The sequence below is a fragment of the Equus asinus genome, chromosome 11, assembly GCF_041296235.1.
Source record: "Equus asinus isolate D_3611 breed Donkey chromosome 11, EquAss-T2T_v2, whole genome shotgun sequence".
Classification (NCBI taxonomy): Eukaryota; Metazoa; Chordata; class Mammalia; order Perissodactyla; family Equidae; genus Equus; species Equus asinus.
Window position 1 is genome coordinate 72689685 of NC_091800.1, and position 13616 is coordinate 72703300.

Consider the following 13616-nt stretch of genomic DNA (forward strand, 5'->3'; position numbering starts at 1 on the left):
TCCCATCTTGCAGAGGAGGAAATTGAAGCAGGGAGAGCTTAAGTAATTTGCCCAAAGTCACACAGCTAGTAAACTCTGCTTTAATATCTTAGCATTCTTCCGACTGTGAAGCCGGAGGAGCTGTATTTGCTGAAAGACTAGCAGGAGTTGGAGTGGAGTTGGGTGTGCTGCCTGTGCCTTCAGCAAGCATTTCTCTGGCTCAGAAAGCTGCCAGTGGCTGTTCTGAACCTATTACAGGCATATATGTCCCACAATGGACTAACTGTTAACCAAGGCACGCACACAGTGACGCTCACAAACTTTGTTAGGCAGTATTTTAACAAAATCAACAAAGAAATCCCTCGAAAACGTGGCCTGTTCTGGCTGGGAAAATCCAAGAGCTCTCCACAGTCGCCTTACAAAACCCAGAAGCAGGGGGAGAGCTGGATACGGTCACCAGAAAACCGCTCAAAAAGGAGCCATCCATTTGGACCCTCTGCTCTGCCCCATATGACAACAGGAACAAAGTTCGGACCATCCGACTTGGACAAGTGCACGAGCAGGGAGGGCGTGACTTGCGGGGACGGGGTGAGGCGGGGCGAAACAGGGGCGTGGCCAAACCGCGGGGGCGTGGCTAAAGAGACGTGGGGGCGTGGCTTAGGGGCGTGGCAAGGTGGGAGGACGGGTCTGACGGGGCGGGGCCGCCCACAGCGGAAAGATGGCGCTGCGTCTGCTGCGGAGGGCTGTGCGCGGAGTGGCGGCGGCGGCGCTGCCGAGGCTGTGAGTGCAGGTCCCCAGTCCCTCGCCGCCCGGCCGGGCTCGCTGAGGGTCGGCACCCGGGTCAGGCCCGCGGGCCGGCCGCGGCCTCCCGCATCCTTGGCAGGAGTCCTGGCCGGCCGGGAGTGTCGTGCACTCTCCGCGCGACGGCTTGACCTCTGCCAAGGTCGCCGACGTCCGGCGAGGGTCGCCCCCACCCCCGATGCCTCCCTGTGGGAGGGTCCTTGCTTGGGCCCGGAAAATGGGTACAAGCGTTCCATGTGTCAGCGCCAGAAAACTAAAGTAGCCTCCCCCGCAAAGTGACAACCGTGAAGCTGCAGATGTGTTCTAGAAGGGGTCCTGGAGTCGGCCTCTGGGAGGCGGCTTGCCCGATGAATGAGAGCCCCTTCCGTTCGCGTGGTCAGCACAGCGGTTCCCAAACGATTTGGTCTCAGGACCCCTTAACACGCTGCAGAGTTATTGAGGACCCTGAAGAGCTTTTGCTTGTATCTATTCGTTTCTACGGTATGAAGAATTAAATGCAAAAGATATTCATTTAAAAATAACAAACCCATTAAATTTTAATCCAAATGACGTATTTAATGAAAAATCATATTTTCCAAAAAAAAAAAAAAAAGGTGAGAAGAGTACCATGGTTTTATATTTTTGAAAATCTCTCTAGTCTCGTAAGGGACAGTTGGAGTCTTATCAGCTGTCTTGGAGGAAGTTTACAGAGGAGTTCCGGGCTCACACAGATGCAGATACTAGTTGGAAAAGCGAAGACCGAACATCCTCTCAAAGGGTCTCAGGGAGCCCCGGGTGTCCTTGGACCACGCTTTGAGAACCAGTGGTGTAGCACTTGTCTGTTTGCTAACTACATGCACATACAGTATCTCATTTGGTTCCCTGATCACCATGTGAAGAAGTCAGGTGACTTGTTTATGAAGATGAGGAAACTGAGGCTCAGAGAGGCTAAGTGACTCTCCCAAAGCAGGGAATGGCAGAGTTGGGTTCAGAAGTCAAGTCTCTGGCTCCTGAGCTGGAACTTTGTACGTCTGCTTGCTCTGTGCTTCCTGACATACCAGTGTCCATGCCGGGACCCACTTGGTCTTATGCATCCTGCCTTCCCATTTCCTAGACTGGGCTTGGTATATGCCCCTAGGCTCAGGGGATCACCCCTAGAACCAGAGGAGCCGCTGAGGCGGTGTACCCAGACCCTTCCAGAAGGTCCTTTTTCTAGCCTGTGAAAGGCCAGCTTCTGTGCCCTGTTCAGCAATGGGTCCAGTGACCACATGCAGTTACCTACATCTAAAGCTCACAGTGCTCTTTACCTCCCTTAGCACACTGGCTCATTCTCAACACACCTACGCCCTCCACCAGGCCATGGCAGCAGGCTTTCATGCAGGGCGCTTCATGGAGCCTGCACCATGGGTCAAATCCTCTGGGTCCTGGTGCCTTCAGAACACACGGGGATGGGAGAAGTAAAGGTCCCAAATGTCAGCTTAGAAAAGTCTGCTTAGAGATGCTTCAATTTCTACCCCAGTGGGGTTGCATTTCAGCTTCAGGCCAGTGGGCCTGCTTCTGGTGTTTTTTTCCTTCTGTTTTCAGAGTATCAGCACCATTGCTGATAGGCAGAGGCCATTCCTGACCCCTCTTTCTCAGCCTCCAACATTTGCTCCTATTGCAGTGCTGTCTATGATATTTCCCTGCCCATCGTGTCTCCAGCACTGCTGTTCTCTGTGGCCGCTGCTCCATTTATGTAAATACCCTGCCCTCAAGTTGAGGGAACAAAATTCCCCACTCCTAGGTGTGCTATTGCCAGGAGTGTCTTTTCTTTCTTTTAGGCCCTCTCAGCCGACAGAACAAAGAAATATGTGTGTGAATAGTAACCCTTGTATACACACACATCTACAAATATTTCTATATGTAGCCATCTGTCTATATTAAAGTTAAACATGAGTTCATACTGTCTCCAATTCTAAGTTCCACATGGATCATTCTAGCCTCCTCCCCTTGCTTATTTGTAAATTTTCGTTCCAGCAGTGGGAAACCTGATTCCCACCATCTGCCATCCAGTTGCTTAATAGTTCAATTTCAGCATACCTGTATAGCAGTGTCTGAATTGTTAGACCATACCCCATGGGAAGGAGCTTTATCAACTAGGGTGCAGTGCTTATGTGCAGTTCTTTTCCCTTTAGTCTTACAGGCTCCGCTCATTTCCAGAGTTACTCAGGTTAGCACCATTTTCTCCCATCCCCTTTAATGAAATCGTTTCTTCATTGTTTCTACAAATGAATTGTATTTGCAATACAGTTAGATTCTCTTGTCACAGTCTGCATTCTTTTCTGGGATCCCCCTACCTCTGAAATGAGTATTTTAAAAAATTGCGTATATTGTTTCACTCTTTGCTATAGAGTTCTATGGGTTTTGACAAATGGATAGTGTCATGTGTCTACCTATAATGTATGCATTATGTATTCATAATATGTATCTATTCTATTATACAGAACAGTTTTACTTCCCTGAAAATCCCCTGTCTTCACCTCTTCATCCATCCCCACCTCCTCCCAAACTCCTGGCAAGCACTGATCATTTTACTGTCTTCTGTAGTTTTGCCTTTTCCAGAATATCATATAATTGGAATCATACAGTATGTAATCTTTTTAGACTGGGTTCCTTCCCTTAGCAATATGCATTAAAGTTCCTCCATGTCTTTTTGTGGCTTGATAACTCATTTCCTTTTATTGCTGAATAATATTCCATTGTATAGTTGTACCAGTTTTTTAATCCATTCACTTATTGAAGGACATTTTGGTTGCTTCTAGTTTTTGTTGATCATGAGTAAAGCTGCTGTAAACGTTCATGTGCAGGGTTTGTATGGACATAAGTTTTCAGATCTATTGGGTAAATACCTAGGAGTATGATTGTATTGTAAGACTATATTCAGCTTTGTAAGAAACTACGGAACTGCTTCCAAAGTGGCTCTCTACCATTTTGCATTCCTGCCGTCAGTGAGTGAGAGTTTCTGTTGCTCCGCACCCTTGCTGGTATTTAGTAGTGTCACTTTAAAAAATTCTAGCCATTTTAATGGGTATATAGTTGTATCTGTTCTTGTTTTAATATGTTAATTTGTTTTAACTTGAAATTCCCTGATGTCAAATGATGTTGAGTATCTTGTTATATGTAATTTGCCATCTGTGTATCTTTTTGATGAGGTGTCTATTCAGATCTTCTGCATAATTCTTTTTTGGTGAGGAAGATTAGCCCTGAGCTAAATCTGTTGCCAGTCTTCCTCTTTTTTCTCCCCAAAGCCCCAGTACATAGTTGTATATCCTAGTTGTAAGTCATTCTTGTTCCTCTGTGTGGGATGCCACCACAGCATGGCTTGATGAGCAGTGCATAGGTCTGTGCCCAGGATGCAAACTGGCGAACCCGGGGCCAGTGAAGCAGAGCACGTGAACTTAACTACTACACCACTGAGGCAGCCCCTCTTATGGTTGAGTTTTAAGTATTGTTTGTATATTTTAGATATAAGTCCTTTATCAGTTACATGTTTTGCAAATATCTTCTCCCAGTCTGTGGCTTGTCTTTTCATTCTTGGAACAGAACCTTTCACAGAGCATATGTTTTTGATTTTTATGAAGACAGGCTTGTCAATTTTTTTTTTTCATGCATCATGCTTTTGATGTTGTATATAAAAACTCATTGCCAAATCCCAGGTCACATAGATTTTCTCCTATATTTTCTTGTAGAAGTTTTACAGTATTGTGTTTTATACTTAGGACTATGATCCATTTTGAGTTGATTTTTATGATAGGTATGAAGTCTGTGTCTAGTTCATTTTTTTTGCATGTTGACATCCAATTGTTCCAGCCTATTTGTTGAACAAACTATCCTTTCTCCGTTTAATTGCCTTTACTCTTTTGTCAAAGGTCAGTTGGCTGTATTTATGTGGGTCTATTTCTGATCTCTCTGTTCTGTTGTATTGATCTGTGTGTCTATTCTTTCACCAATACCATGCTGTCTTTATCATCTTGGCTTTATATTAACTCTTGAAATTGACTAGTGGCGGTCCTGCAGCTTCAGTCTTCTTTCATATTGTATTGGCTATTCCGAGTCTTTTGCATTTCGTCGTAAACTTTCGTGTGTGTGTGTGAGGAAGATTGGCCCTGAGCTAACATCTGAGCCAGTCTTCCTCTATTTTGTGTGTGGGATGCCACCACAGCATGGCTTGATAAGCAGTGTGTAGGTCCGTTTCTAGGATCTGAACCTGCAAACCCCAGGCTGCCAAAGCAGAGCACACAAACTTAACCACTGTGCCACTGGGCCAGCCCCTAGACGCATAAAATTTAGAATCAGTTTGTTGGTATCCACAAAATAGCTTGCTGAGGTTTGATTGGGATTGTATTGCATCTATAGATTAAGTTGGGAAGAATTGACGTCTTAACAGTATTGAATCTTCCAATCCATGAACATGGAATATCTTTCCATTTATTTAAATCTTCTTGATTTCTTTCATCAGAGTTTAATAGTTCTCTGCATATGGATCTTGTTTTGTTAGATTTATACCTAAGTATTTCAGGTTTTGGATGCTACTGTAAATGGTAGTGTGTTTTAAATGTTAAATTCTGGTTGTTCATTGCTGATATATAGGAAAGCAATTGACTTTTTTTTTTGGTGAGGAAGGTTGGCCCTGAGCTAACATCTGTTGCCAGTCTTCCTCTTTTTGCTTGAGGAAGATTGTCCCTGAACTAACATCTGTGCCCATCTTCCTCTATTTTGTATGTGGGATGCTGCCACAGAATGGCTTGATGAGCTATGTGTAGGTCTGTGCCCAGGATCTGAACCTGTGAAGCCTGGGCCACCAAAGCGGAGCTCATGAACCCAACCACTACATCTCTCACCAGCCCCACAATTGACTTTTTAATATTAATTTTGTATTCTGCACCCTTGCACTCACTTGTTAATTCCATGAATTATTTTTTGTCAATTCTTTGGGATTTTCTACATAGACAATCATGTCATTCACAAACAAAGATAGTTTTATTTCTTCTTTTTCAATATGTTTACCATTTATTTCCTTTTCTTTTCTTATTGCACTAGCTAGTGGTTCCAGTAAGATATTAAATAGGAGTGATGAAAGGGGATATTCTTACCTTATTCTCAATCTTAGAAGGAAAGCATCCAGTTTCTCATAAGTCTGATGTTAACTGTAGGTGTCTTGTAGATGTTTTTTGTTCTCTGTTTGCTGACAGGTTTTTTTTTTGGTTCATAAATGGGTGTTGGATTTTGTCAAGTTCTTTTTCTGCGTCACTTGGTATGATTATATGATTCTTCTTCTTTAGCCTTTTGATGTGACAGATTACTTTAATTGAATTTTGACTGTTGAACCAGCCTTGTATACCTGAAATAAATCCCACCTGGTCATGGCATATAATTCTTTTTATACCTTGTTGGCTTCAATTTGCTAATATTTTGTTGAGATTTTACATCTCTGTTCATGAGAAATATTGGTCTGTAGTTTTCCTTTCTTGTAATGTTTTCATTTGGAATTAGTTTCTAGATGTCTCATGTCTTTTGTGTTGCTCTGTTCCTTCTTTACTACTTTCCTTTGCATTAAATCAATATTTTCTCATGTAATATTTTTAAATTTTTAAATGATTTTTCACTATTTTTAAGTTTACTTTTAATAGTCACTCTGAAATTATAGTAAAGTATATATAACATAAACTTTGCCATTTTAACCATTTTAAGTGTACAGTTTAGTGGCATTATTACATTCATGCTGTTGTGAAACCAACACCACTATTTATTTCCAAAATTTTTTCATCACTCCAAACAGAAACTCTGTACCCATTAAGCAATAACTTCTCCTTCCCCAGTGCCTGATAATCTCTAAGCTACTTTCTATCTCTATGAATTTGTCTGTTCTAGATATTTCATTTAAGTAGAGTCATACAATATTTATCCTTTTGTTTCTGGCTTATTTCACTTAGGCTAATGTTTTCAGGATTCATCCATGTGTAGCATGTATCAGAATTTCATTTCTTTTTGTGGCTAGATAATATTCCATTGTATGAATATTATCACATACTTCTTAACTTATCAAAATCTACTTTTGATGTATACTGATTCCAGAAGATGGTATGTCTACATAGTTTTATTCCCATTTCTTCTTTTTTGTTGTATTGTTGTTATATATGTTATGTTTATATATGTTACAAACCCAGTAATACATTGTTGTAGTTACTACTTATATAATTTTATGTCTTTTAAAGAAGCTTACAGAAGGAGATGCAAGTACACACACACACACACATGTATTTTATAGTATTTGTTATATTAACCCTATTTACTGCTTCTGGTTCTTTTCATTTGTTCCTATGGGTTTGAGTTACCATCTTTGCCATTTCTTTAGCTTCTGATTGTGGCTGTTGGTTTTCAAGGCTACCACAGAACTGGAGTTGGGGGAGAGGATAAGTTAAAACCCCAGATAGCCTGCTGTTTTTACTGAGATTCATCCATGTTTCTTGAGTAAATACTCTCCAGAGTACTTCTAGCCTTTGGTTAATTTCTAGAGTTCTTAAAAAGTTGATTCTAACAATGTTTGCCAATTCATTGCTTTTATGGAGAATAGGATTTTTTTTTTTTTTTGAGGAAAATTGGCCCTGAGCTAACATCTCTTGCTAATCTTTCCTGTTTTTGCTTGAGGAAGATTGTCGCTGAGCTAACATCTGTACCAATCTTCCTCTATTTTATGTGGGATGCTGCCACACCGTAGCTTGATGAGCAGTGCTAGGTCCATGCCTGCGAACCCCAGGCCGCCTAAGCGAAGTGTATGAACTTAACCACTACGCCACTGGGCCAGCCCCAAGGATAGGATTTGTGAAGATCTTTTCTCTGCAATTTTTGCTGAAGTCACCCCTGCTTAGAGTTTTGATCAAGAATGGATTTGAATTTATAAATTTTTTTTTCAATAACTATTTGATGATCATATGGCTTTTCTTCTTTAGTGTGTTAATATGGTGAATTAGATTGGTTGATTTTTCAAAGTTAAACCAACCTTACATTCCTGGAATATACTCCACTTGATCATGATGTATTATTTTTATATATTGTTGGATCGAATGTGCTAAAATTTTGTTAAAATTATTTGCGTCTGTGCTGATAAGGAATAGTAGCCTATAGTTTTCTTGTACAGTCTGGGTCAGGGTTTGGTACTGGAGTAATTATGGCCCCATAGAAAGCATTGGAGAGTGTTGCCTCTTCTTCCATTTTCTGAAACAGTTTATATAGGATTGGCAATAATTTTTCCTTAAATGTTTGTTCCTGGAATTTTCTTTGTGGAAAAAATTTTAAACTGCAAATTCAATTTTTTAAATAGATATAAGGCTTTTCATGTTATCTAATTCTTCTTGAATGAGCTTTGGTACTTTGTGTCTTTCAAGGAATTTGTCCATTTCATCTAAGTTGTTGAATTCATGGGCATAGAGTTGTTTATGATAATCTCGTATCCTTTTTCTTATAGCTTTATGGAGGTGTAATTTACACACCATAAAATCCACCCTTTGTAAGTGTACAGTTAAATAATTTTTAGTTAATTTATAGAGTTGTGCAGCTATCATCACAATCCAATTTTAGATCACCCTCAAAATTTCCGTGATCCCCCAAATTCTCTCAAGCCCATTTGCAGTTAACCCCTCTTCCTGCCTCCAGCCCTCTCATCCTTTTAATGTTTATATTCTGAGTAGTGATATGCCTTCTCTCCATGATATTTGTAATTTTTTTTTCTCTCTTTTTCACTTGATCAGTCTGCCTGGAGTTTTATCAGTTTTATTTATCTTCTTAAAGAACTGTCTTTTGGTTTTATTCATTTTTCCTATTGTTTTTTGTTTTCTATTTCATAGACTTCTGCTCCTATCTTTATCATTTCCTATCTTCAGCTTACTTTGGGTTTAATTCGTCCTTTTCTTCTAGTTTCTTAAGGTGGAAATTTAGATAATTGACTTTAGGCCTTTCTAGTTTTTTAATATAAGCGTTTAATAATCAATTTCCTTCTAAAGCCTGTTTTAGCTGCCTCTAGCAAATTGTGAGATTTCTGATACCTATAATCTCTTTTTACTTCTTATCTTGATATGTTATTTCTAAAGTAATTAGTAGTAAAACTCTGAAAGGAAAAGGACTCAGTGACTGTTCCGAGGTGGCAGGAATGAGTGTGTTGAGGAGCTCCCTCTTGCTTTGCAGTGTCAAGTTAGAAAAGAACCTGGTCTGGAAAAAAACAGGCAAGGACAGTTTAGAGAGGTGACAAATACAAGCTAAGCACCTGAGGCTCTGGGTAGACAAGAAGGGACAGGATGTGAGGAGCCAGCGGGGCTGCAGTCAGTGGCCTGAGTGGGCTTTGATGGGGTTACCTATCACAGGTCCCAATAGGCCCTTTTGTGGGGTTGGCCTCATTTTTGAAGCCTTCTAAAATTGTAGTGACAACCACTGCTGTCCCTTTGTACAACTGTGAGGCTATTATGGGAAGAAGGGAGAGAAGGGATCCAAAAGGAGGATGCAAATGGGAGAAGAGGGGTGCAGAAGGGAGAGACCATAGAGCACAGAAGAATGGAAGCAGTGAGAGGAAGGGGGAAACTTCATAGAAAGAATGCTGAAAGAGGAGGCACGGGCTCAAAAGGACCGAGGAATTTTCAAATGATCATTTTGAAAAGAACTCAGTATAAGAATATGTGTACTTTGTCACTTGAACTGGTATTAAAAGGCCAATGTGTGAAGTGTTAAGTATATTTAAATGTTTATTGGCATCATTAGAAATTTGCTTTGGTTGCCCAAACACATGGTGAGAAGCTAAAAGAGGATGCTGTAAACAAAAATGATGTTTTGGGTTATGAGGCAGAAAGTAACTTTACGTGGTCCAAGGAGGGAGGGGGACCATCCATCTCAACTTGCCCAGGACTGTCTTGGTTTAGCATCAAAAGTCCCACATTCTGGGAAACCCCTCTATTCCAGGCAAATCAGGATGGTTATTCACCCTACAAATAGAGAAGTAAAGGGCTGAAAGGTGAACTAAAGATGATCTAAGATGGTAGACCAGAGATTAAGAATTGGAGCTAGAACCTTCTAGAATGGCCTCCTAAAAGAATGGGATGGGACAGTATTCAGAATGCTTTAATGGAGAAAGAAGGGCCTCTGCCAGGAGTAGGGCTGAAGAGCAGAGAAAGAAGGAGACTTTGAGGAAACAGGAAATACCACAAAGGGTTATATGGACCAGGAGTAGCCTGAGAGCACGGGACATGCTTTCGGGCTGGACAGGATTTGGTGGGAAATGAGGTACATCAGAGCAAAAACTAGTGTGGGCCGGCCGAATGATGCAGTGGTTGAATTTGTACGCTACTCTTAGGCAGCCAGGGTTCACTGGTTCAGATCCCGGGTGTGGACGTACGCACTGCTTGTCAAGCCATGCTATGGCAGGCATCCCACATATAAAGTAGAGGAAGATGGACACTGATGGTAGCCCACGGCCAATCTTCCTCAGCAAAAAAGAGGAGGATTGACAGCAGATGTTAAGTCAGGGTTCATCTTCCTTAAAAAAACCCCCAAAAAACTAGTGAGCAACAGCCAAGCTGGTGAGCAAGAACCAAAAGTGGTAGCTGGGCCTGAATTGGAAGATGCAAATGTGCGTGGGTGGTGCTTCCTGGAGAAGATGTAGATGCAAGGGGAAGTGCCCAGCAAGGGGCTGTTTCCTAACACAAGGTTGTGCCAAGCCTTCTGAATAGCACGACCTTTGCTTGTGGATCTGTTTCAACTGTGTAGGGCTTCTGCTCCCACTGTACTGTTACCCTGTTAGAGTTTTGCTGTGAACTAGAATCATCTGCGTGGGTGCGAGCCAGGAGGAAGGACATTGAGTAGCCCAAATGGTTTCCATGGGAGAGGCCAAGGTGTCAGGAGGAAAGGCTGGGACCTGAAGATGAACTCTTGACTAAGAAACCCTCACTCTCTACCCCTTGGCCCCTTGGATCCAGAGGGGAGTTGAGGACAGTTTCATCACATGTGCTTTTCTCTACTCTTCTCTGAATAACTGTGGCCACCGAAGTCTCTGTCCTTTCAAGGAACTCTCCTGAGTGCCTCTGTTTTGCAGAATGTTGGAGTAGCGTAAGTACTTCATTCTTCTAGAAATACTCCATGGTGGTGTGTTGAGGATGGAGTATTCTCTGAAGTTACGTTTGAGACTTAGCGAGTGAGCACATGTGCTTGGCTGTCGATGAGCCTGGCAGACGACATCGTACATGGTTAATGAGGTCGCGTCCGCAGAGAGGCTCACACGACTCCACATGGGCACTTTCCCATAGTGTTTATGCTCTCCAGTGATGGCTTTGCCACAGCCAAAGTCTGATTGATGTAATTTCTGAAAACAGCCTTTGGTCACAGTTTCCTTAACTAAATGTTGCAGTGGCCGTGCTGTAGGAGCTGCCATTTTACTTGTGACTCCCTGTGGGGAAATCTGCATGTGGCTGAAATTTTAGGAAGGCGGGGAGAAGAAAGCTGGGCTCCTGGGGGAGTGGTTATTGGTAGGTTTGATGAATATTCTTAAGATCAGAAGAGTTGTTAATTATAAAAACAATATACTTTCCTGCTCCTGAATGCAACTGGAGCTGTGTTCTCTTGTTACATGTTGCTTATTTATTCCTCTTTGCATTGCTCCTGATCTTGACAGGTTAAGTTTAGAATTTTATTGGTTAATATTAGAAAATGTCAAGGAAATAGAATTTGTGTTTTCATATAGGTCACTTGGGTATGAATTTAAATCCATTGTAATTTAAACAGCTTTAATTTATTTCATGTTCTTACTTGAATGTTTTTTAACTTATCAATTAAATAACTCACTTGAATGATGTAGATAATAAATGGGTCCCAGAATTGAGATCTTTCTTTCTTTCTTCCATCGTTCCTCCCTCCCTTCCTCCCTTCCTCCTTTCCTTTTTCTCCTTCCTCCCTTCCTTTTCCCACTGTTAGCCAGGTTTAAGATGGCTTTTTATCTAGTTGCTTTGATTTTGTGTTTTGGTTACATTTTAGGATGTTAACCTATTCTCAGAGCATTGATGTTCATAATTGTTCCGTGACTCTATCACATATGTGTTTGTATGTATGCAACCACAGTTGTTCATTTAGTCTATTTCCAAGTTTTCTCTTGTGGGAAATGTGGAGATAAAGGTCCCTGTGCCCAAATCTCTGTGGCTCCCCTTACTTGTGTACTTGGAGGTGCATTTCTGTATGTAAACTTGCTGGATCAAAGAGTGTGGACATTTGAAGCCTTTTGATGCTTGTTGTCAAGTCACCCTCCAGAAAGGGTGATAGATACCTAGATTGCAATATGCCTTTCGAAGTCTTATCTGCCCATTTTCCTTGGCATCAGCAGGCTCATTCATAGTTAAGTAAGCACAGACTGTCTTGCTGGTCACACAGCTGGCAGCGCCAGGCCTAAGAACGAACCCCATCCCCTGGCTGTTAGCCACTGGTGGCTTTTCCCTCTGTGGCCTCAGTTGTCACACTGACCCAGCCTACAGGTGTTTCTGTAAATAGCCATGAAAGTTCACCTTTTCTGCAAGTTCTCTTCAAAACTACACCACATGTAACATCTTCCTCTGAGGCTTTTGAGATTGACAAAGGTGCCTGATTTCATAATAAGAAATCAAAGCCAATTTCCATGAGAAAGTAAGGATTCTATTTTAATAGGATGGGCGAATCTGTCTTGATGGTTTCCCTGTACTATGTTCTGACTGAGAAGGCAGAATGACTATAGTGCTTTGTAAGTATTTGCAGGCACTTTTCAAACGTTAATATTTAGAACCCCAAAGTACTGAAAAATTTAAAAGACAATACTTTCTACTCTATTGTCCTACTTGCCACCCCCAGTAAAATTAGGGTCACAGCTTAGTGGTAGACTGTGTTTGCTGTTTAACTGAAAGTTCTACATTGCTAAAAAATTGTGTATTTTTTTAAGAAAGGGCCTGTCTACGAACCTTTTTAAAGTTTACACGGTCATTTAAAAACGTTGCTCATGTATACATTGTATCACTTTACAAGTAGTGCAGGCTTATTTTAAAACACTTATACTTGCCTTGTCTCCTTACTTAATCTCACAGTATTCTTTTTGAGATGATATGCCCACTTTATTTTTTGGCCAAATGGAAAAGTTAAGGAAATCAAAAAGAAAAAAAAAAAAAAAATCCATGCCAAATGCTGTTTTCATATGGAGACACTGGAGGGCGCTCTAGCAATGGGAGATGTAAATTGTCTCCTTACAAACATACCTCTTTGGAAAAGGTATGAGAGTTGTTTTTCTCGTTGAGTTTTAAGACAAATGAGAGACACATAGATGGTAGAGGGACTATTTCTATACTGGCCTATAAACGGTTCCTGGAAAAGTTTAGGAGAGACTTAAGAGAGCTGTGTGCTCTGGGTCTCCTTATTGCCTCCTCCCTCCCCTTGCCCTTCCAGCCACACTGGCCTCCTTTGCAGGGCTGCGACCTCAGCTTGGTGCCCTCTGGCCCTTCATGTCTCTGCTCAAATGTCACCCATCAGAAAGGTCTTTTCTGACCACCCTCCCACTAGCCTCTGCACTTCCTTCCTTCTCTCTCTGCCTAATGATTTTTCCATTGCAATCATTTCCACCTGACATATTGTACATTTATCTGTTTATTGTCTGAAACCTCCCCACCCCCCATATATTCAAGAGAGCAGGGACTCATTTGTTTATCCCGTTGCTCTATTCCCCAACCCTGAGACAGTGCCTGGCACTTAGTAACCACCCAGTATAAATTTGCTGAATGATTTAGGAAATGACATATTTAAGATACTGTATCTAGAGATTAGTGCCTTTT

The 13616-nt window shown here is 41.5% G+C and overlaps 1 protein-coding gene across 9 annotated transcripts in view; it reads left to right on the forward strand.

Annotated features, from left to right (window-relative positions):
- The first annotated feature begins 617 nt into the window (after positions 1-617).
- The window catches only part of CLYBL (citramalyl-CoA lyase), a 228349-nt gene continuing 215350 nt past the window's right edge, over positions 618-13616 (forward strand). For 8 of the 9 annotated variants that reach the window (XM_070520099.1, XM_070520098.1, XM_014839201.3 and 5 more), the window contains exon 1: positions 626-759. In XM_070520099.1, coding sequence (XP_070376200.1) covers positions 698-759 — 62 coding nt within the window. In that variant the 5' untranslated portion in view covers positions 626-697. Of the gene's footprint in view, positions 760-13616 lie in introns of all 9 variants that reach the window. The other variant, XM_014839208.3, reaches the window with a different exon arrangement.